We start from the raw sequence: 25,248 nt of genomic DNA, 5'->3' as shown, positions 1-25,248 counted from the left end.
ACTTTTCCAAAGAAGACATCCAGAAGGCTAATAGACACATAAAAAGATGCTCAACACCATTCATCATCAGAGAAATACAAATCAAAACCACAAGGAGATACCACCTCACACCTGTCAGAGTGGCTAAAATTAACAACACAAGAAGCAACAGGAGTTGGTGAGGGTACAAAGAAAGGGGAACCCTCTTGCACTGTTGGTGGGAATGAAAACTGGAGTGCAGCCACTCCAGCCAGTATGGAGGTTCCTCAAGAAACTGAAAATAGAACTACCCTACTATCTAGCAATTGCACTATTAGGTATTCACCCAAAGGATACAAAAATATAGATTCAAAGGGGTACATGCACCTCAATGTTTACAGCAACATTATCAACAGTAGCCAAACTATGAAGAGAGCCCAAATGTACATGGACTGATGAATGGATAAAGAAGACGTGGTACATCTTATATATATATATATATATATAAGATTATATATATATATGATTATATATATAAGCTTTTATATATATATATATATATATATATATATATATATATATATATAATGGAATATTACTCAGCCATCAAAAAATGAAATCTTGCTATTCACAATGACATGGATGGAGCTAGAATGTATTATGCTAAATGAAATAAGTCAATCAAAGAAAGGCAAATACCATATGATTTCACTCATATGTGGAATTTAAGAAACAAAATAGAAGAACCTATTGGAAGGAGAGGGAGAAAGAAGAGAGGCAAACAAACCACAAGAGACTCTTAATGATATAGAACAAACTGAAGGTTGATGAAGGGATATGGATGGGAGATGGGCTAGATGGGTGATAGATGTTGAGGAGGGCACTTGTTGGGTTGAGCACTAGGTATGGTATGTAAGTGATGAATCACTGAATTCTACTCCTGAAACCAATAATGCACTATATGTTAACTAACTAAATTTAATTTTTCATGTTTAATTATTTTTTTAATATTTAGTTTTTTATTTTGAGAGGAGAGAGAGAGAGGGAGAGAGAATGAGCAGGGGAGGGGCAGAGAGAGAGGGAGAGAGAGAATTCCAAGCAGGCTCCATGCTGACCGTGGAGCCCAACACAGGGCTCTCTCATGACTGTGAGATCATGACCCGAGCCAAAATCAAGAGTTGGATGCTAAACTGACTGAGCCACCCAGGCGCCCCAAACAACTAAAATTTAAATAAATAAAAAAAGAAGCACTTAAGTGTGTGGGTGGGAGTGTATGCCCCTGAGTGTTGAGATTTAAATGAGAGTAATACAGAAAAAGCTACTGTTTGTTTAAGAAGATGTGGGTTTCTATAAAATTTAACTGCCTCTCCTCAAGTGACGACAAAATAAAGGAAAACCTGTGAAGTGACAACACAAGAAATGCAAGTGAGAAGAATGAAGTCTTAAATAGAGAAGCAATAGGAAAGAAGGTAAATGCACAATAGAAAAGATGTATCATAAAAAGGGACTATGATCAATAAGACTGAGAAAATTCTGGAAACCTAGAGACTTGTTTTGCATCAGATGAAGTTGTGAATCATTTCTCAATTCAAATGCCTAATTTCTGGGTAAGGAACCCTATCCAACTAAAGTGAGCAGCTTTCTATGGGAAAAACTAATTTTTCACAGGTTAAAGGTATAGAACCAGCCACAGATAAATGACTTATTTACCCTGGAATGGAGCAAGTACAGGAGAGAGTACTATACTGAAAAGTCTACCAAACTGATAAACACTGCATCATTGAGTCAATTAGTTGCCACATAAAAAGTATAAATTCCAAATAAAATATACAACTGAGTCTTTTCTCATTGATGGTTTCTGGAAAAGCTCTAAAATCTGAAGAATGGAAATGATACCAAATGGAAGAGAAGATTGTACTTTTCCTACCAACTAAAAGGGGGCCACATCTAAAGGAACTAATGGAATGGGGAAAATGTGTTCTTTTTTTCTGTTCTAATATCTGTTCCTGTGAAATATTTGCATGATGTAGAGGATAACCAAATTATGTGTTTTTGGTAACACTATTAATTTCAAAGTTAATAGTCATCAAATTTAAGAGACTTTCACTTTATTATTTTAACTGAAATATATCAACATTTCATTTTAAATTACTTACAAGTATATTTGAGCTTTATATGTTGAGTTCTATTTTATAGCAGGAGTCTAGGATCACCAGTCTGACTCACAAATGCACATACACACACACACACACACACACACACACACACTTTAATTTGTTAAAAAATTTTCAGGGGAGTTAGGGCAACCTGAATTAAACAAAAAAGTCTTGATTAAAATTATACATCCAAACAGAGAACAGATGCATTCTATGTTTTTATCTTATTTTAAAACCAAAGATTCACTTTGAGCCACTATGAAAATTGATCTTAAGCTCATATCCCCAAGTAAACTTTTAACTAATAACATTTTCACTCCTTTTATCAACTTAAAATAGTTTCTGTTTAAATTTAAATCTATTTAATTTACTCTTACCATCACTATCACAAATCTCTGAAGTGTTCTCATTTTACTAAACTTTAAATATTTCCCAACAAGAAAACAGGCCCACATTGTTTCATTTACTTGCAGAAAAATGATGAACTTTATCATTTTTAATTTAAAAATGATTATACTGCAAGTCAAAACTGTACATGAGATCTTAATTTTTTTTTTCAGATCTTTGAACTTTTTCCTTTGGCAAGTATTTTAAACTTTCATCTGGCTTCTAGTCACTCTTAACCTTAAATCACTCATTTGTCCCCACAAATAAACTCACTTCCCACACCTCAGAGCAAGGGGAAGGGTGCAGGCAGAAACTCCTTTAACAAGCCCACTCTCAACAAAAATGTCCCAGTAATGTTAACTGAGGCTTAGATTCCACTTGCAACCCATTCTCTCTTCCATTCCTTCAAAACTTGTCCTCACCAATCCCACCCACTGCTCCCAATATTTTCACTGGCTCTTTCCCTTTGGCTCGCACTCATGCTGCTGAAAATAGCCTGTACTTCAACAGACACATTGATTATATCTCATAATATTTTCTCAAACTTTTAATTAGTTAAGTTTGTTGTCAACATTTAAAAACTGGAATATGACATCTAAAATGAAAATCTCTGGCTTATTTTGGAAAAACACAAGTATCTGACTACGTGTTTGCAATAGGCTGAAACAGAATACTGGCCACACCTTTTGATGGGGCCTGCATTCTCCAGTTTGCGATAGTCCTCAGCTGTCTTTATTGTTTGTTTCTGTCTGGCTTTCTTCATTTATGTTGTCTCTTCCAAGCTTTCAGACTTCCCATACTTCCTCATTTGCTTCTCTTATTTCTTTCATTTCTCTGCTCACTGTAATTGAACTCTCTATGTTGTGCTCTCTATGTTACCCTCTAGGTTGAATGTACCTTATTAAATCTGATTCTCTTCTCTCTGTTGTTTTATGTTCCATGACACCATACTCCTTTGTTTATTTTGATCTCTGTGGCAGCCAATTTCATACCATTTTCTTATTCATCTTACTCTACTCATAAATGCTGTTTATCTCCCAATAGCTACTCTTAGTATTCTCCTTAGTCATCTTCTCTATATACCCTGGATGGGCAAACTTATCCATGACCTACAGGGTAAAGACTCCCTCACAAATCAGTATCTCCAGCCCATACCTTTCTCTGGACTTTCCTTACCACTTAGAACGTCATGTATCCAACTGTCCACTGGGCATCTCCTTTGGAAGACTTTTAAATTTCTATAGATTTAGCATTTCAAGTTAAGACTTGTCTTTCCATCTCCAGTTACCATCCATCCATTCCATCAAAAACTCTTGCTCTTCATACATCCCAAACAGTGTCATCCAAGCCACCACAGCTGGAAACATGGGGATTATGCTAATCTTTAATCATCTCTTCTCCCAACGAAAGTGATCAAATTCAGTCAAGTGCACCTTGTGGCTATCTCTTGTACAGCCCATTGTAATTGCCTAGTAGGCCCACAACACATCTTTCTTGGGCTGATGCAGGGTCTCATAACTGGTATCCTTGCTTTCAGCCTCTCTTCTTCAGGATCACATGTCACTCTACTTTACATCAAATTATAATACCCATCTTTTTATATCCTTTAAATGGTTCTTTGTTACTAACAATATAAAACTCCAAAGTCCTGTGTATTATACAAAACACCTGTGGTTTGTTCTGTGATACTTCTTTAGCTTTATGTCCTATCCCTTCACCCCATCACATCCCATATTTCAGTGGTGGTTCCTTGAAACATGCTTTATACCACCTTGTTTGTACAACATGGTAGCCCCTCTATTTGAATGCCTTCATCCCTCTAGGGTGCTTGCTCCAAAGAACTCTTCATCTGTCCAGGGTTCCGAACTCACCCAGAAAAATGTACCTGTTCCTGCCTCTGTGACATCATGCCTGCCTTTACTACAACATTGGTCATATTCATTTGCCTACTGGACAAGTAGCATAAAGGACTGAAAAAGACCATGAATAAAAATAGAGAGAAGGGTAAGGTCTGTAGAAAACTGTAAAACACCTTCTTTATTTAAAGTGGCCAAGAACCCTTCACCTCTAGTACATAGCAGGGATGTTATTTTCCTTTCCATGCATCCCTAACCTCTTGCAAATAGTAAGTATCGAATACATATTTGTAAAATTAAAAAAAAAATGAATAGGTTATTTTTATTGAGTAATTTAAAGTGTTTTTTTTTTTTTTTTAATTTTCCTACTGAATGGGCATTAGTCAATGATTCCCCAAGGGTAAGTCCATCAGCATCACCCTGCAACACGTTTGAAATGCAAATTCTTGGGCCTTACATCAGAACAACTGACTCAGAGACACAGAAATTTGGCAGTTTATGTTTTAACAAACCCTTCAGGTCATTCTGATACCCGCTAAAATCTGAAAACTACTGGGCTATGTTAATTAATGTTTACATAAAACTATAAAGATAAATTTTAAGTGAAACTAAATGTAAAAGTATAATAAAGTTAAGTTTTTATAGTCTCTTATTCTTACAGTTCTTTTCAAAAGTGAACTTTTTAATCTAATTTAATCTTATTAAGGTATGACAAAGGAGATTCCATTATCTTTGAAATGATTAAAACCATACTGTCTGAACCAAAGAAGAATTTCTACTTTTGTGCTTATTAAAAGAAAAGTTTGAATTACTCTAAAAGCTTTGACAACAGCTTAGTCTATACACACAAAATGCAGCTGGTAATTTAAGCAATTATCTAACTAATTTAAACCACTAAAAATGTATTCGTATGCTTTGGACTCAATATTCTGAATAATTGACACATAAAATTTATATTTGCCTGAATAGCTACATTACTCCCTCAAATTTGCATATCAGTTTTCAGACCTCAAGTTAAAGAACAAAGAAATTTTCTATGTACTGGTTTCTAAAAGGGTATTCGCAGTGTTTTTACTATTCTCCATTGGAGCTGAAAGTTATTCTTTAATTCAAAGATGAAGAGCTGTAGTAGTAATATAGAGTTTCCCCCTCAGTGAGCATTACTATGGAAACAATCTATTATTCAGATGAATTTAATTAAAGGTTTTACAACGTAACTAATATTTACTATTATCATGGGTTTGCAAGTTTCCTCTTTTCAAAGATTAAATTTGATATAAAAAAGGAACTATGACATGGTTGCTAAAAGAAGTCCAGGAAAATTTCCGTCACGGGCTGCAATCAACTTTATATTACATTTCCCCTCTAGGATTTGGGCAAAAGACATATTTCTGACATCAGGAAAATTGCTGGTAGTTGAAAAAAATTATGTTTTATCTCTTTATTAATAATGAATGCTAATGACCGCCTAAATCGACATATCCATGCCAGAAACTCCTCATGTGCATATCATTTGGAAAATTTTGTTACCTAGCAACATCCAAATCAGGGACAGTTTCTGGTCATACTGCCTTTGGGTAGCTGGTGTCTGTACCATTTGTGTTTGGAATACTCCATCAAGAGAGTCCCTGTCAATGTGATGACTATATGGTGATCCCAGGTCAATTTAGGTTGTGTCATTACATTCACACGGTTTGAATGGCTTCTCTAATGGCATTTGGAAAAGGAAGAAATCTATTGGAGAGAAATAAAATAACAGTATTAATAAGACACACGTTGATTTATTAAGTATTTATCACATAGAAACCTTACTAGGTACATATACTACTGATGTGTTTGCTTTCATTTCCAATCCCTCTTCACTGAGATATTTTAACCTTGGGTGGCTAAAAGCAGTCCACCACCTTGTCCCGTTTTCTGCCTTATATCCCGTATCCCAAACCTGTCTTTTCTGCCTCTTGGCTTTCATGATGACCTGGCCAGGTTGGAAGCAGTATGTCTCAGACATCATCAGCATTTGTGAACCTGTTCCAGAAGTTCTTGCTGCTGCTGCAGCTCCCGTAATGGCTCTCGCTGCTACTGCGGCACTAACTTCCCCCACCTCCACACATGTGCGCCATGCGCTACTGGGTCAGGACTTGCCTTGCTTCAAGATTCCAATTTGGTCTCACACTTACTGCCTCATTGTACGTTGCTGCTTTTTCTTGGTATCTCTCACCCTAGGAGTTAGTTTTTCAAGGCCTTACTGACCATCTCTGTTCCCTTAAAGGGTCCTACATTTAGCTTCAGCTTTACTAGATCCATGGGCCCCCTGGTGATCTTTTGTTGTCACTAGTATCAGGACTTCATTGGCTGCACTGCCCCATTTGTCACCCGCTAATCAGGTCAGCGCTGAGTTCATACTGAATGATCCTTTTCCCCAGTCTAACTGCCACCTACTGCCTTCTTTGACAATATTATGGGTTGTTCTAGCAGCCTATGGGCAACATCATATATTCATTACACACTTGGGAGTAGGAAAGATTCATCTCCTTGCAGGGTGCCTCGATGGAAATTTCTGCCTAAAAAGACAAGGCAGATAAGTCAATTATCTTGCCTGTTTCTCCCATCAGATTCAGTCTGTTGCTCTCTCTGACTCAGAGATTAAAGTCATGTCTCTGCACATCTGGAACTATTTGGCTGGAGAAAACCTCACGGTGATTTTAAGGCTTCCAATTTAAGTGTCAGGTTGTGACTACCGTGATTTTAGAGAGGTACATCAACAGTACTTCACAAATCCTTATGGCGTGATAATAGCTGATAGTAGGCTTCATTCAGATTATAGTTTTTTTCAGACCCAAATCTGGCTTTCGTTCTTGCTCTGCGCTGTGGGCACGGTGCTACTCAGCCAGACACCTTCCTCAGGCCTGGGACATCCTTGCAGCTGGGAATATTGGCTGCTGAGTGTGCACAGCTCTGCTCCTCACTGACAACTGTGGTCCAAGGCAGGGAAGTGCCTTGCGCAGGTTATGGACCTTCTCATGGGGTAGCTGTAGCAGGTGACTGGCTGATGCTGGGAGACAAAGACCAATGCCCTGACTTGAATGGGGCATCACTAGAACAGCAGGGCTGTTCTAGATCCGGAGCTCCCCCGAGGGTTGGCTGAAGCTTCCTTTGCATTTGCATGAGAGTTTAACCCAATCCTGTCTTAATCCCTTTTCTCACGCATATCTCCTGAGAACACTCCTCATAAAGACCTTTGGTACAAGACGTGTCTCAGGGATCCAACCTCCCGCTACCTATACTCCTTTGTGAGAGGAAAACAGCTCTGTTCATCGTCTTCACGACATCCCCCATTTCCCACCCCCACCAAGCATGTCCCTTCCTTACCCTACTATATTCTCTAGTTTCCATGGCTGCTTGAACTAAAGTTTCTCTCTACTTTTTAGTCCATAATTCAACTAAGCAGAACCAAGCCAGAGTAAGTTGTTTCTGATAAAATAAGTATATTAAATATATTTAATACATATTTAATATAGAGAGAATACATATTTAATATATATTCAAGAGGAGAGGGAACATGAAGCAGGTTCCATGCTCAGCACAGAGCCCAAGGTGGGGCTCAACCCCATGACCCTGGGATCAGGAGCAGAAATCAAGAGTCACCAGCTCAACTGACTGAGCCCCCCAGGCACCCCTGGTAAAATTATTAGGTAATCAAAGTTCTAAGAGTTTGCAGCAATGAAGAGAAGCTGAACCCAGGAAATGACTGGGAATTGGCAATTGTGAGGAAATTCAATGATTAGCAGTATGCGGAGGACTTTTTGGAAATATTTGCTTTTCTGCGAGAAATGTTATTTCTAATATTCCCAGATTCATTCCTAAATTAGAAAAACTGTTTCCTTCCAAATGCTAGTAGATAAGAACCAACTTCCATTACCACAGGAGATAGGGCAGAAATGTAGCTGTGATCATTATAAATTTGTGGGAACTATGAATAGCATAAATATATAAACAAAGAAACTCAGAACGAAAAGGAATATTAAGAATCAACTAATCCCAGGCAATCCTAGGGGAGGTTAGAAGAAGGGTTTTGGTTGAGGGAAGGGAACTTTGTTATTCATTTTCAGAGGTCATAAATAAAATTGTGTGTATGCATTTATCTACATTTATTTAGAGGAGAATTATGATTCTCATTAAATACTCAGGTGGATATTTATGGCCCAAGAAACCACCAAATCTTGGGTAAAACTGTAATTAAGTAAAATAAGTTGCTGTTTTATTCTGACTTTACCCTGATTTCCTGTTTGGCCTTGAGCCAAGTGTTTAACATCTTTGCGTATATCGATTGGAGTCATAATTCCAGGCTTTTTTAAAGAGAAAAATAATTGATTAACTGTGTACCTACTTGGGTGAGAAGTTAAAAGCTCTCAGTTAAATATGACACAGGATACATGAAGATGAAGCTTCCAAAATTACATTTAACAGCTTCATAAAAGTGACATGTTCTGAGAAAGACCTTGTAGCAGTCATTCATTCATGCATGTTAGATACTTCTTAGATGAAAATGGTATATTTAAACGACATCAGGTTTGTGTAAGCAGTTTATTAATTATTGGGAGAATGTGTAAAAAATGTGTAAAAACTCCTAATCTGTCATTCTTATTTCAGATTTATAAAACATTTAATAGATGAAAGGCCACATGGTACCTATTTTAGTTGTCCAGTTAGAAAGCAGATATGGTAAAATATGGAGACTTAACTTATAAGGGTATTTTTCAGTGTTAAGAACCATGACAGGATTATACTCATCCATGCTTTATATTTCATGCCTAAAAGTGCTAGCATTGAGCAAAATTTTCAATGTGTATTCTTTCCGGATGAACTGTGGTTAGACAACTAAATCTGTAATGCAATATAACATGGTCATATTAAACTAGTGATGCAGAAAAGACCATCTGTACCACCTTGGATATGACTAAACTGTAGGAGCAAGCTAAATGCCTTGTGTGGCCATTAATTTAAGAAACACAGTGAATGGTTTTTAAAGGAGGAGGGTAATATAACTGATGAAAAATGAATAAAAGTATGCATTGACCTTCAATGCATTGTAATAAGCTTGCAGAATTGATTTGTAAACTGCTTTATAAGTCAATTCCATGAGCATTAAAAACTAATCAAGTGACTTTGATGCAGTTCACTGATTTTTAACTTGGCAATTTACTTGAGCATATAAGAGTTGTTGGTAAAATTATGTAGGAATGCTTGCAAAACAGTTACTCTGGTATACTGTTATTTAATCTTATTTGCATAGATTGATTACTCTCACCTACAATTTATTAATCCAGAACTTAAAGTGGACCATATTTGGATTTTGTCTGTGCATTGTGTCATGTTTTTTTTTGTTTTTTGTTTTTTTTTACCAGAAAGATAAATTATATTACAGTTGTATTTAACACTATTAACTGCTAGCCCACAAATGAAAGCTTACAATAATAAAGTAGCCTACTTGGGGCGCCTGGGTGTCTCAGTCGGTTAAGCATCCGACTTCGGCTCAGGTCATGAGCTCATAGTTCTTGAGTTCGAGCCCTGTGTCGGGCTCTGTGCTGACACCTCGGAGCCTGGAGACTGCTTCGGATTCTGTGTCTTCCTCTCTCTCTGACCCTCCCCAACTAATGCTCTATCTCTCTCAACAATAAATAAACATTAAAAAAAAATAATAAAGTAGCCTACTTAATTCTAAAATTTTCTGTAATTAATTGTTTACATAAAATGAAGAATTTGAAAACACTTCTGTCTTATGTTCTAAAATCAGAATGGTAGCAATTAGTAACCTCTGAAAAAGGTAAAATTAAGAAACAGAGTTGCAATCGGGTATAAAGGGCAAGGTATAGAGTTCATCATTTCCATGAGCTACTGAGTTCCACTCAATCAATAATTTTTGGTAAACATGGGTCAATACAATTCCAGAAGGCTAAGATTATCCAATTAAGTTGGCCAGAATAATTAAGTATCTTAGTTTTCCACATTCAGAATTGAAGCACATTGTCAGTTTAGGATCTGTTTATAGATGATAGAAATTCATTTACCATGCTCAGGCATTCTGTCAGAGGTAGGATTTGGTAAGCAAAATAGACAGGGTCCCTGCCCTCATGAGGCCTACAGTCCACTGGAAAAGAGACATGTTAATCAGAGAAGAAGGGCTAGAATTGGACAGATGGATCATGAGATTGGATTTGCTATGGAATTTTGAGGTGTCTTTTTAAGACTTCTAAGTGAAGATGTCAATGAGGCCAATCGATATGCAGGTTTGGAACTAAGAGAAAAGGTCTGGCCTGGAGATGTAGTTATGAATCATTGGATTAAATAAATATGGAATGGAAACTATGTGTATAGGTAAGACATTTACTGGAAGAGTAATTAAGAGTAATTATTTAAATAAAATACAGAAAAATCCATGAGTTTTGGAAGTGTTCTTCCATGTTTTAAAACCATCCTATGACTGAGGGAAAGTTCATAATAAATGTATTAAAAATAATGGTGCCCATGACACTTAAAGAATATAAGGTAGGTAATATCGTAGCCCAAAGACTCCAAATGATTGACTAGAAGAGCAATGTGTAATTGTCAAGCCATCAGGCGATTTGAACATAGACCACTGCACTAGCAATGGAGATTAGAAACTCTGTGTTTTCTCATAGACAATACTTAGACAAGCTTTGAATTACACAATATTGTTTGGAGGCTATGTCTTATCTCTTCATTCTTTAGAAGTAAAAGTTTTACCTCATCAGTTTTTTAAAAGTTTATAAGGAATGCATGCATGCTTGATGTAACAAACAATAAAAATATATACAGAAGAATTCAATACATTACCTTCTGCTTCCAAACCCACTTAGCCAGTCAACATTACAGGTCTGATGTGTGTTCTTCCACATCTTTCTCTATTGCTATACAACTTCTACAGACAAATAAAGTCTTTATTATTTTTAATGAAATGTCACAAACATTAAACTGAAACTCTTTTTCACTTAACACTTTTATTTTGATAAACTTCTAATTCTAATAAAAAAAAATATATATATATATATATGTCTTTTAAAGAGCATTATAAGATTCCAAAGTATAAAAAGGTCATAATTTATTCAATCATTCTCTTTCTAATGGATATCCAGGCTGTGTCTTATTTCTGTGCCTTTGTACTATCCTATTATTGGGATTCCTGAGTCAAATGAAAAGTATGTTTTCATTTTAATAGATATTGTACAATGATTTTTGAAATAATTTGTAGCAATTTGCAATCCCACCAGCAAAGTGCCAGAATGCTCACCAGCATTTTTTGCCATCACTACATGTTATCTGTTTGTTTTTTTCCAATTAACTGCTAAATTAAAGAGTGGAAAATGACATGATTTTGTTTTGATTTGCATTCTTACTGCCAGTGAGTTTATGCATTTATTAGCTAATATTTTAATTTTAAAACTCACCTTTGAATGTTTATACTTGGTTGTCCTTCTAAGCCTCATCCACTGAGATAAGGATAACATTTCATGCCATATTCTCATATTTTGGAAAAAAAAAATATATCAGGAAAGAGAAATTCTTATCTTTACATCTCTATCTGAAACGTAAAGCCTTTAAAGATTTTCCAATGGAATGAGGAATGTTTTCATAAACAGCTGACCCTGTTTTTCTAATCCACACATGAGTCACAGTATTGTCTAATACAAGCCTTCTAGATATGTCAGGCCAACTTCTTATCCCCACCTCATTCCCTCCCTTCTTCCAGTACAATCACCCCCTATCCTCCACTCCACACATATGCACTATATTTCCAGTACCCTCCCTTTTGCCTATGGTGTCCCATCCCTTCTTTTCCTTTCCAAACTGTATTCCACCCTTCAAATTCCCGTAAAATTCCCCCAAATCCCTTAAAAATGGATGTATAGTGTTTTTAACAATATGTTATATGCAATAATGTGTAATATGTCTTTAATTTATTGAAACAAAAAAAGTCATGTCATCCAAGTAATACTTTCATGTCAGTGGAGTATATCTGTTTAACCATCAGAAACATGACAACGTTCTTTTATTATTTTCTTACTGCTTTTATGGTAATTAGTCTCAGAAATTTTCTACAATATCTCTCATTCCAACTGTGAATGACTTAATTCAGTATTGATTAATAAATCTTATTACATGGTATTAAATATGAGTCAACGATGTTCATTTGTTTGTTTTTCTTAAGGGATATGTCTTGTACATATATAGTATATATATGTATATATGGATGTGTATATGGATTGTATCTATCTATATATTTGTCTTATAATGTGTTTCTTTTTTCCTGTCTCCACTTGTAGGGAAACTTTTTGGGTTCAAATTCCCTGGTCTGAGAGTTCTCACTTACAGAAAGCAGTCCTTACCACAAGAAGACCCGGATGTGGTAGTAATTGACTCATCTAAACACAGCGATGATTCAGTAGCCATGAAGCACTTCAAGTCTCCTACAAAAGAGAGCTGCAGCCCTTCTGAAGCAGATGATACAAAAGCCTTGATACAGCCCAGCAAATGTTCCCCTTTGGTGAATATATCGGGACCTCTTGACCATTCCTCTCCCAAAAGGCAATGGGACCGACTGTACCCTGACATGCTGCAGTCAAGTTCCCAGCTGACTCATTCCAGATCGAAGGAAAGCATTTGTAGTATACGGAGGGCTTCTTCAGTTCATGATATAGAAGGATTCAGTGTCCACCCCAAGAACATATTTAGAGACCGACATGCCAGTGAAGGTATGTTTTTTTTTTAATATGGAAACATATATTAATGGGTAATGAAAGGTAATTTCCATAGTTTTTAATTTTGACATTAATGCCTATGCCTTGGGGGAAGAAATGTGAGTAAATTACAGCAATTACAAATTATGAATTTTATATCCGGAAGTGTTACTGATTTTCCTCTTTGAACCCTAGTGAATAATTTGGTTTCTTCTGGCTTCTTTTCTGTGTTTCTGAAATGGTATGATAACCATTATCTGCCGACTTTATGGAGTGTTAATTAATACTTAATATAAGCTGTGCTTAGGTGATGACACTATCATCTCAAGCATAATTAATTTTGCTGCATTTAGTAAATAGTCAAGCTCTGAGCAGGAGTGATGTGCCTTCGCAGGACTCTTTTATTAACCAAATCTTTCCAAAGAAAGAGGTGTGTAAAATGTGGTGTAGCGACTAATCGGAAAGCTATAAACTGATTGGGTAGGGATGGGGTAGGAAGGAAGAAGGGGAAAGGTTTAGAGAGAAAAAGTAATCCCTGAAAGTATTGGAAGACCAAACTTGAAAACCAAAGTCAGAACAAGTTAGAATTCGTTTCTTTTTCCCTGGCCTCTTTGTGTTCACATTCTTACATTAGCCGGTAGTGAAAGCAGCAATGCTCAAAAGACCATGACAGGGGCACGTGTGTGGCTCAGTCAGTTGAGCTTAGGACTTTGGCTCAGGTCATGATCTCACTGTTTGTGAGTTCGAGCCCCACATCGGGCTCACTGCTGTCAGCCTGTCAGCTTAGAGCCTGCTTCGGATCCTCTGCCCCCCTTTCTCTACCCCTCCCCCACTTGCGCTTTCTCCCCCCAAAAAGATAAATAAATATTTTTTTAAAAGACGGCGACAAAAACACTCATCATTAACATGATGATGGCCAACTTTTACTGAGTATTTTCTATGTGTTGAGGCATTGAAAATGTTTGACACACATGAAGTGATTTAATTCTTACAACTCTGTGAGTTAGGAATTATTGCTAAGCCCCATTTTAAAGATGAGGTAACTGAGGCTTAGATATGCTAAATATATGACTCGTCCAAGGTTAAAGAGTTCCAGAGCCAGCTTGCATACCCAGGACCACCTTTTTCCAGAGCCCACAATCCACCACTCAGTGTTTTCCTGTGGTAGGACGGGTCTGCGGACTCAACGAGCTTTCCCTGAGGCTCGGAGATTCAGAGTACCTGTTGAATGGATATATCAGTCCCACTTTTCTAAATCCCGCAGTTCAGGTTCCTGAGCGGCCCATTGTTCTGTGGTATCCATGTCTGTGTGTTCCCGTCATCACTGCTGCTTTTGTGAGTTTTCTTCTTAAAACATGCATCTGATCACTGGACTCTTAGTGTAGGGTACTAGGCACTTTGCCAGCTGGCCACAGTTCTTTTTCAAGCCTTCCTTCCAGCTTCTGCAGGACTCCTTCCCCTACTATGTATAAACCTGCACAAAGGTAATTGCTTTTTCCCAAACATGCATCACACATTGTTTTGCTTCATTAGTTTGTTCTGCCAAGAATATCTGTTCTCTACTTTGTTCCTCCTCATCCTGCCACTCACAGTCCTCAGGGCCCATTTCCCCTTCCCAAACCAAAGGAACTCAATGATTTTACACCCTAATGTGCAAAGCAGCATTTGCACATTATGATAGCATTTATTACATTCTACCTTTATTCCACATTAGAAGTCTGTCATTTCTGCGGGATACACAAAGCCATAAGTATGCTTCTGTGAGCTCCCCCATCGCAGGAGCTGGGGCATAGTGTGCTTGGCAGCCTTAATATCCAACACAATCGCCTGTCTCATGGCAGGAACTCAATAAGTGTTGGTGCCACATTGAGAGGACCATGCTCCCGAACTATGTTTCAAAACCACGCACAACAGAAAATGATTATATTCCATAATACTTGAATCATGTGGGGATCTTTATTTAAAGGCCACAGTGAAGATGAGAAGGCAGAAGAGAATTCAGAAGGCAGAATTGCCAGGAAGAATTCAAAAAGAGATAAATCAGTATCACAAAAACAGAAGGGTTTTCCACAGATAAGTTTGAGAAACTATATATGGTACAAACGCCAGTAGCACATCCATTTTAATCTGTAGTCTAAAGAAGGTCAAAAGGAAAATAAAATCAAGGACAATTTCCAAACTGAATAGTCATCTAAGGTCCCCATACCATGGAGTGATTGCATGCTCAATATCTCCTGACTGAATGAAATTGCTGAAATTTGATCTTTGAGCAATGAATCATATAGCTGAAATGCAATAAATCCAATAGGGTGATTCAAATGACCAACATACATTTTGCTTAGTTCGTCCCGTTAGTGTAAGCATCTTTAGAAATCATACTGGCTTTTCAGAAATTGGCCTTATTGCCTAGAACCTGAGTTACAGTATTAATACCATTCTTCCATATTAGATGGCACATGATCAGTGGGTGGCATAGACGTCGCCTGTGATTTGACAGTGGTGCTGAGGAGGTTAGATCAGATTTCATGATTTCACCTTATTTGCTTCCATTTTATGTAGTCTTCATTTCGTACATTGTTGCTGATACAATTATGGGAAAGGATGATTTCATATTTCTGGATTTCTCAATTCAGGTTCTATACATGGACACTCAGTAGTGGGGACATCCTGGATTTTCTTCCCACACCAAAGCTATGTTATTTTCCAGAAAAGTATCACTTGCTTACAGATGCTACAGTTGTCTGGTTATCGGTGAATAAATTCAGAGGGTATTTTATAGTTCAGCTTTAGAACAGTTTTTTTAGCCACAAAATCACTGATTAGCCTAGAAGAAACCACACTTCCTATGGCTACATAATTTGATATATTTTAGAAACTGAGCTGCTGACAAAAGAAGATGGAAAACTTTAAAAGTTTTTATTTTTTCTTTGGGTATAGTTGATGCACAATGCTACATGATGATGAAAATTCTTTTAAACTGATTTTAATTTTATGAATTCATGTGACTGGTTAACAGGTTAAGTCCCACATGCACCAGATTCTGAATTCAGATTATTGCTTCTTCATTCAAGAAGAGAAATTTCCTTCTTTATAGGCTATCTTTATAGAACTTTAAATAATTTGCAAATATAATAGTGCATAATGTTTTACATTATCCTTTTATTTAATATATATTACCAAGTACCTTAGAATTCTACTTCTCAAACCATTTATGGTGAAGGACCAGGATTTTTTCTAATCCATCACAGACCAATACATTTGTATATATAAGAAAAATGCACTATTAGAAAAATGAAATTTTCAAAAAAAATACATAGAAAATATAAGCCCTGTTTTATTATTAGATTGACCCGACATAGAATTACTCTGACAAGCTGCTAGAAGATTCTAGATGCTTACTCTAATTTCTGCAGTTATATTGTCACGGACAAATAACAAGGTCTCAGCTAGCACTAATGCACAGACTGCATGCTCTGTCTTAGAATGTCAAAGCAGCATTAACCATATAATATAACTTCTAGTCAGTTTTTTGGGAATTTGCAAATCTTTATAATTTCGAGGTTTGTTATAATTTTTAACTACTTATAAGTAGTTGTTACTTTACTAATGATTTGGGGGCCCCGCTTCTGATGGAGATAGTTAATTCTATGTAATCAAGGTCTCTTCACTATCCATATTTGCTTTTTTATGGTCCCTCAAAGAAGGCAGAGTTGTCATGTAAGGTCACAGTTTTGCATATCTCTATGTGAGCCAGTGTCTACACTAGCAGTTCAATATACCGCATTATTGAAATTGCTTCACTTGTAGACTTTGAAACAATTATGATATATCCCAAGATTTTAAATATGCACAGCATTACTGTACATGTCAACAAATGTTGAACAGATTTTTCAAATCTTGGATATATTTGTATGGTTTTGACATGACTTCATTTCTTTTAAGCTTGTTTGTTTCAAAACTAGTAATGCAGATTTTGTTACTAGCAAATATGCATCGAAGGGTCAGGTTGCTAATCTCAAAATAAATCTGAAAACACTTTGTTCTGAGATTTGAAAACAGCCCATCTTAATATAAATGAATTTCTTAAATATTTTAGGTATTATACTGAGTGCATTGTGACAACATAGACTTAAAAATCTCACATTACTTTTAAAAGTCAAATCTTTCACTGATTTCTTACAATTATTTTTGCCTAAGAATGATTCTTTGAGCACTATTTGGTGTTTTCAAAATATGCATCGAAGAACATTTGTGGGAGTGGCAGTTAATAGAATTCTGATTAGTGACACAAGTTGGTTTATTAAGGTAAGCTGTTGTCTTAATTTTCTAGGTTAAACCATATGAAAAAAACAATTACTTAACATACCAAATGTTGTGCAGTCTTTCTTGTAAATGACGGTTGAAGGGACACTAAAATTGGCTTCTGACAAGACTGAAAGTTTTTATCACAACTGCAGACAGCTGGAGATGCCTTCTCCAAAGTGTCGTAAATTATAAAAGATACCCAGCTTGGAATCCAGTTAAAATAAATGAGATAAATGATTCACATACTTGAACGTGCATGCTTATGATGGCAGATATTATTTTTGGTATATGCATTTTACTTGGTTGAATAATACAAAATGCTAATTTCAAAGATACAATTTTCAATCATCACATCCTGTTTAGTCTGATTGTAATTCAGTGTATATAACATAATTTTAGTCTTCTTTTTATATTTCTTTCTTTTTTTTACCCTTATGTGCTCAAAACAGACAATGGTCGCAATGTCAAAGGTAATGTACGAACTCAAATTTCATCACCTGATGCTCAAAGAGCCCCTTTATTTGGCATGTTCACTTGCCTGCTGTATGCCCTGTTCAATGCAACATCATGCTGCCCTTAGCTGGTCCAGGTGCCTGGTGGAGATATCGTGGCTTGATTTTGTTGGAGACATTGTTACTTTCTCAGCTGTGGCACCAAAATGATTCTGAACTCCTTTTTCTTGCAAGTATAAGCCTAGGTTGACAATGAACGCTTCTAAATATTTAAACCATTTGGAAAGAAACAAATATTAAGCTAAATACATTCCAGTATGAAAGAGGCACATCAGCCTGTTTCAGCCCCAAAAAGGTTTTGAGTGCAAGATTAAATAAAGTAATCAAAGTGCTACATGACAGTATCTCTTCACTTGTTCCTCTTTTGTTTCCTTAAAACTAGTTTCACGTTCCTGGATGGCAGGGGGTATGGTTTTAAGCTTACTGTAGTAGTAAACTGTACATGCATGATGGTCATTTTCTATTTTTCTATATTACATTTCAGTCATTTTTAATTGTGTCCTATATTAGTCTGAAATCACTAGCATGACCTATAGGTACTGTAGGTTAATGTTTAAGTGGGCAGTACCTCTGGAAAAGTCTGGATTTGACTACAAATTTGAAATTCACCTCTGTTTTTTCTACTATATCATAGTAGGTACGAGGAATCACAAAATATAGTAATCATATTATTCTCATCAAATTGAAAACATTTGGACTTAGCCTTTTAACATAGGCCATGCATGCCGCTGTGAGTGTGCATATGGTGACAATGACTCATTTGGTGCATGTATGTTGCATGGACACGTCTCCACCGGTAACCATCATTATTTAAAATTCACTGTTTTGGCCTCTTCTGTATGTCACTGCTACTCTGATTACTATGAAGTTCTGTATATTGATTTCTCAATTGCTTCCCTAATTAAGTCAGAGCTGGTGATGCTTATGAATTAATAGCACTAGACACTAAAGCTGTTTTCTGGTCATCAATCCAGGGTGATTTGAAAATAAGGGAAATTGTGGCAGCTTCTCCCATCCCAATTTTATTTTGCGAGCACTTCAAAAAGGGTCTATGCAGGTGACCTCCAATACTGGGATGGTATTTCACCCACATGATTATTCTATCCTCGGCCTGTCTACTGTGGTTTCTAAAAGGGAACAAATTAGTGTCATTTGTGATGGTGATCTGAGTATAATTCAGGATATAATGTCAAGAAACAGAATACAGACACCCCTTGCTAACTTGCTTGTATGAAATATGATTGGCTTTAGCATTTAATAATTAGCAATTAATTATTAGACACTAATTTTCCAATGATCTCTTAAATGCAGTGAAAAATGAATCTGATTTGTCTCAATAAATAGAAAATTGAGCTTGCTTATCTTAAAACTAGTAGTTCACACAGCTGTCATTCAAACCACATTTTTTTTTATTTTTCTCTCATAAATCCATTTAATCTCCAACCCTTTTTCCTTGACCCTCAATTTTTTAATAGCAGTAGTCTTTAAATAAAAATGAATCATCAAAGTCAGAATTTGGGATTAGGAAACTCTAAACCATTGTAGGAAGTTTTCCCATATTAATATTTATGAAGTCAAACTCCCAAATTAGATTTAAAAATGCGCAAATTTAATTTAAAAATTAATGTAAATGTACCCTTCAAAGTCTTCATTATTTGTTCAGACTCTGGTTTTGAAACTATCAAAAAATACTTAAGTATCTGGCTCTTTAAGATTTTTGCTGAAAAATTAACATGCTAAGTAGATATAGAATAATACATTGAGTGCGCTTTTAAAATTTTTTGGTTTTGTTTCTAAACCACATTTAAATAAAACTTAAAAAATAAAAGACAGGGGCGCCTGGGTGGCGCAGTCGGTTAAGCGTCCGACTTCAGCCAGGTCACGATCTCGCGGTCTGTGAGTTCGAGCCCCGCGTCAGGCTCTGGGCTGATGGCTCAGAGCCTGGAGCCTGTTTCTGATTCTGTGTCTCCCTCTCTCTCTGCCCCTCCCCCGTTCATGCTCTGTCTCTCTCTGTCCCAAAAATAAATGAAAACGTTGAAAAAATAATTTAAAAAAAAAATTAAATAAATAAATAAATAAATAAATAAATAAATAAAATAAAAGACAAATTTCTATACTTCTTTGTGTACAAATGCATAATTACAGGTCTTAAATATCGAAGTCACCCAAAAATAATTTCTTGACCGAATAAAATGAATCATTTCGGTAGGCATTTGGAAGGACCTCAAGAGCATCTGGTTTATCCCCCTCAGGCGAGGTGGTTGGCAAAATTTCTGACACAAATAGTAGAGGAATCTTTATCTTGGGGGGATCCCATTCTCTAACTTTCTTGGGAAATCTATTTTACTGCCTGTTACGCCAAGAGCTAACCTAAATCCTTCTTGCTGAAATGCAATTTTCTTCCCCCCTTTATCTATCCTGAATGGCCAGAGATTCCAGCTGGTTACGTCTAATCTTGATATAATATCATACTATAAGAACAGCAATTGGTACTCAGTCTTTTCTTCTAAAACAGAATCATTTCCATTTAACCTTCTTACTTAGGATTAAATTTGTTTCCCTTCAATACATTTCCTTGAAATTTATGAATCTTTGAAATAAGACTTCAGAGATCTAAGTGTAACCCATTATCAAGGATTGGAAAAGTTAATTCAAATAAATCGCATTTGCTGCTTCTATGTGTGCATGTACGTTAAATGCTGTTAACAATCTCTTTAATGTTGTGAGAGGTGAACCTAATCCTGTCTCAATCACTCATCAACTGATCTTCACCTCAAATTTAGTGGTGGTTTCTCTGCCTATACTGCTCTCCAAGTCATCCATAAAAATTAACCCACCCCTACCCCACTTAGTAAATAGGTCCTTAATATAGCTTTACCCCTTTATTGCTTCCACCTGCTTATTATTCCAAGGAACTCTGCATCCCACTGACAATAGTGTGTTCAGTTTCCATCTTGTGTGTGAATCTGGCATGTGAGTCAGAAACAAAACTATCTGCAGGACTGATCACAGCTTTCACCTCCCCAAGCCACAAAACCTAGCAGACTCACAAAGGAAATCAACCGATCTGATACAGCTTGTTTCTTATAAGCTACACTGGCCAAGTTTTTGTGATCTTATAAGAATTTGCATACTGATTTTCAATGGTGATAGTTTTCTTCTGAAAATTATATATTACACACCCAAAGAAGTAATATGATTATGGACTACAAATAATATGATTACTTCTTATCTATCTAAGTTTTAAACTGGCTGCCAGTGTTCTTTTACAAAATCCAATTACTAAACACTGCATTTGCTTTTTTTTCTAACGTTAAGTCACTTCAGCAATTTACATTTTATTAAACTTTAGCCAAATAAACTCAGTGCCCTAAGAAATATTGTGTAAAGACCTGATGATGTGATAACCTTGTTTTTTTTTTTCTCTCCTTTTCTTGTGTCCCATTTTATCCTCAAGAGCAATGATCTTTAAAAAAGAAAACAGCAGTTTTTAAAAATTATCAGATGTCCTTGGCTATATTTCCAGCACTTCTAAAAGAGAATATATTCTCTTTTAGCATCTTGTAACTCATGATAAATTCAAATAACCTTATCATAAAAATTTTAAACATCTTTAATCTAAAATTCTTCCCAGTTGTTGCTTTAGCCTCTGGCTTGATCTCTAAATTCAGGATATTTCTTTGTAGCTGGAACATGGCCTACTTTATATTTAATCAGACAGTTGTAATATATTAGAGCTTTATCCAGATGTTGGTTTAGTCTACTTGGTCACCTGTTTTTCGTCTCCTTCTAGAATACAGAAACGTTTAAATGAATGGTCATCCATTTTGCAAATGTTTCTCTAAAGAACATCAATTCCTCCTTATACACCTTTGAGTTTTACATTCCTTTCTATTGAAGCTATTTTTTCCCCTTATTTCTGCCCATTTATTTTATTTAAATTCATTTACTTTGTTTTTCAGGTTATCCTCCTTTCTTTCATTAGAATCCTAAATCCCATCTGTTCATGATCACTCTCAGGGAGGCTGCCTTTCACCTTTAAATCCTCAACCAAGGCCTCTCTGAATATAGACCTAGGAGGTAGGAAACCCTGTGTTCTGATTTCTAGTCCTTGATGCTTATTCCCTTTTGGCCTCATATTCTATCTGCTTAGGTTGACGATTAGTGAAAACGAGAATACTGTGAATACTTACCATAATTAAAATCTTGGGAAATTTTTTCGCTAGAATTTAGATAGGTTTTAGAGGAACCTAAGCTAATGCACATTGGCTTGCAGACTCAGACTTCTGCAAATAAATATCTGCTTCAAAATCAGTGGAAAAAGCATAATGATCTTTGTTTATGGGATGAAATAGATTGTAAATGTCTTATCTAAGTAGCATGCATGAAGTATTTTAAGTAACATTTTAGGTTCTGCTGAATTCTTTAAATATATAGATTTAAAAGAAAGCCTAGATTAAATCTCTATTATTAAGAAGTTACAAAAAAAAAAAAAGCAGAATAGAATAACAGTTTGAAGGGTTATCCACCAGTAAATACAAGAAGCTAAAATATGGACTCAATGAAGTTTTAATATTCTGAGAGCAAATCTGCATATGACATATATTGACCAGTGGTTTCTCAGCCCTGTCAGACCCAATGTCCCCTTGTTTTGCAACAATATTTTTTATACTCATTTTACTATCCTGTAACAACATTTAGAAATAAGTTAACCTATTTCTAAAAGATCAACATGATTCTTTAACTGTAATGTAAAGGAGGAATACAAGGAAAGCAGTTTATAATAAAATGATACATTTCTCAATGTATTAATGCTCAAATATAACTAACTACACTAGAAGACATAATGCAATGAGCAGACATTTTTAGAAAATGGCTTTAAGAGCATTAAAGACATGAGAAAATCATCCAGATAAGTACTAGAGAAAATGACAGAGCAGGAATATGAGTGGATAACAAAATAAAAAGCAGTATAGGAATAAACAATAACAGACCAGAATTGTTTATATATGAATTTTAGAAACAGGAAATAACCAAAATTGAATTATGAAAAATATCCCAAGATAAACTGGGGAGAAAATGAAAAAGGATGATGTTCTCACCAGTAAGCTGGCCCTTAACAGCTCAGTGTAATGTCAACATGATTTCATATGTGATAACATCAATATTAATGAATTGCACTGTTTAAGAAAGAAATCCCACCAAATGTCAGAACATATATTCTTTATCCAATATTGTAAAAAGGCCTTGCAGACCATATGCTTTCCTAAACAATGGGACTAAAAAATGGATTGGAACAAGAAATGGCAATCGAGACATTATGATGAAGTTGTGGCAGATCTCTAAAGAGTTACTAACGTGAGATTGGAAACCCACAGGCAATCTCAAGACAAATCAGTTAGTGTTTAGTTCTTACTACATAGTTTCTTTTCATTACATCATGTATCATTTTACATACATAGAGAACAATCATATGAAATATTTTTGAAAGAAATTTTATTAATGATCTTCAGTGTGATTCCTGTAATTCTCTGCAAATTTAATGTCCAGTTCCAACACTGTCAAAAAAAAATACTCAAATCTCTTTGTTTACATATTTGTTCGTGACCTGCAAACACAGACTATAACCTTATAGCGTGAAGTCTGAAATTCTGTATTGGCAATTCAAATGCCACAAGTAGAGTAACTCCAAGTGATACAATTTTTCAAAATGGTGAACAACTTTTGGTAAAGTTCTGAACCAAACAATGTAAAACTCTTTCCTTTACATGGTAGTTGTAGCTCTACAAAGTTCAACACATATTAAAATCATGTTAAAAATACATTGTACTCTTTATATGTGAAACAGGTTCAAGGCTCAGATCGTTATAAACAGGCTTTCACCTACAGGAATGCCCACTGGACATATGGGACAATTTTTCAATTGAGCCACCTCTCATCATTGTGACAGACAAAAATGTCCCCAACAAATGCCCCTAGGATGAAGTACTGTCATGGTTGAGACCTCGTGCTTATTGGTGTAGCCAGTTCAGTGGAGTTTATTGAAACTGGTTACAAGGACAATCAAAGCATCTTTAACAGTGTTTGTCTCCTCTAATGTGATAGATCATCCATGTTTTTGCCTGATTTTTTTAAACAACTCCGTAGAGAGTCAGCTATAGACATTCACCACATAGAAGGATGACAGAAATAGAGTTGAAAGATAGACATTAAGGGTTTAAAACACAACTTAACTATGTATCAGAGCTCAACTTTCTCTAATCTCTTCTCTGTACCCCTGTGTGCAATAAAAGTACCTAATGAGTGAAAATATGACAATAGAGTTGAGAAAAAGACATTATCTAAAATGTTGGAAGTCCTGGAATATTTCACAAATTACAAATTTTAACATATAGGCCTGGAATATAGCCATAATATTATACAATGATACAAAAAAGAGAACACTATCTAGGATATGTTGCAATACTAAATCAATGGTTTGTGATGGAGACTTACAGAGAGATCTAGAGAATGGAGTTTCTATCAGACACCTGTCTGAAGGCAAGATTAATTTGGTGCCACTTTTGGCTCCCATTTCTCTCGTTATCTTATAAATAGAAAAGAGAGTGAGCGTCTATATGCAAATGAGAGCATACTGGGCAATAAAGGCCCAAATTGCTCAATGACATTTTTCACCTAGATGGATTTGATCATCATCATGGATAAAACTCAGGGAGTGAATAAAATTGCACCTCAAGAAGCACAGTGTCTGCAGTATGGATGAAAATGATCTTAAAACAATTTCAAATTTTTAAATAACCAAAAATAAAATTTTATAAAGGAATATATGTGAATTCTCTCCAAATTAACTATCAGCCAGGTGATGGCAATTATTTTTACTAGCATTATAGTTTAGCTGAGTTGATTTGTTATTGTGGTTCAAAATACACCACCTATAAATTTAATTTTCAAGTGTTCAGCCCTGCATAAAGTACTTTTTGATCCCTAAAATGCATTTGTTTCATTCTGAACAGGAGAAAAAGTAGCATAAGGCAAAATGTGCTGACTAACAAGCTCAGTCATGCAGTCTGTGTGTTTGAAGCACTCTCTGAGGCAGCAAAATAATGGCTGAGTAACAGTCATGGGCTCAGGCTTTCTGTAAAATTCTTCCTGATGCCAATTTTTAGGAGCTCTATATCAGTAAAAGTTGCATTACCCACTATACAAGAAACTCTGGAGCATTTCCTGACTCTTCAAAAGCAACACACAGGAAGTTCACCTCAAGGTGTACCTAGTCAGTGTATTTATCCTCGACAAGGGAACCAGGAGCCCTGGAACC

General features: G+C 35.8%; 1 protein-coding gene across 7 annotated transcripts in view; it reads left to right on the top strand.

The window, feature by feature from the left end:
* KCNH7 (potassium voltage-gated channel subfamily H member 7) overlaps positions 1 to 25,248 on the top strand; it is a 480,526-nt gene that overhangs the window by 335,063 nt on the left and 120,215 nt on the right. For 3 of the 7 annotated variants that reach the window (XM_086718755.1, XM_086718760.1, XM_086718754.1), the window contains exons 4-6: positions 12,700 to 13,128; positions 17,868 to 17,888; positions 18,313 to 18,336. In XM_086718755.1, the coding sequence (XP_086574881.1) occupies positions 12,700 to 13,128; positions 17,868 to 17,888; positions 18,313 to 18,336 (474 nt within the window). The remainder of the gene's footprint in view (positions 1 to 12,699; positions 13,129 to 17,867; positions 17,889 to 18,312; positions 18,337 to 25,248) is intronic. The other 4 variants (XM_086718758.1, XM_086718757.1, XM_086718756.1 and 1 more) reach the window with 3 other exon arrangements.

Source organism: Puma concolor, chromosome C1 (assembly GCF_028749965.1).
Source record: "Puma concolor isolate L17-30 chromosome C1, mPumCon1.1.hap2, whole genome shotgun sequence".
Taxonomy (NCBI): Eukaryota; Metazoa; Chordata; class Mammalia; order Carnivora; family Felidae; genus Puma; species Puma concolor.
This window is presented reverse-complemented; position numbering and strand designations above follow the sequence as displayed.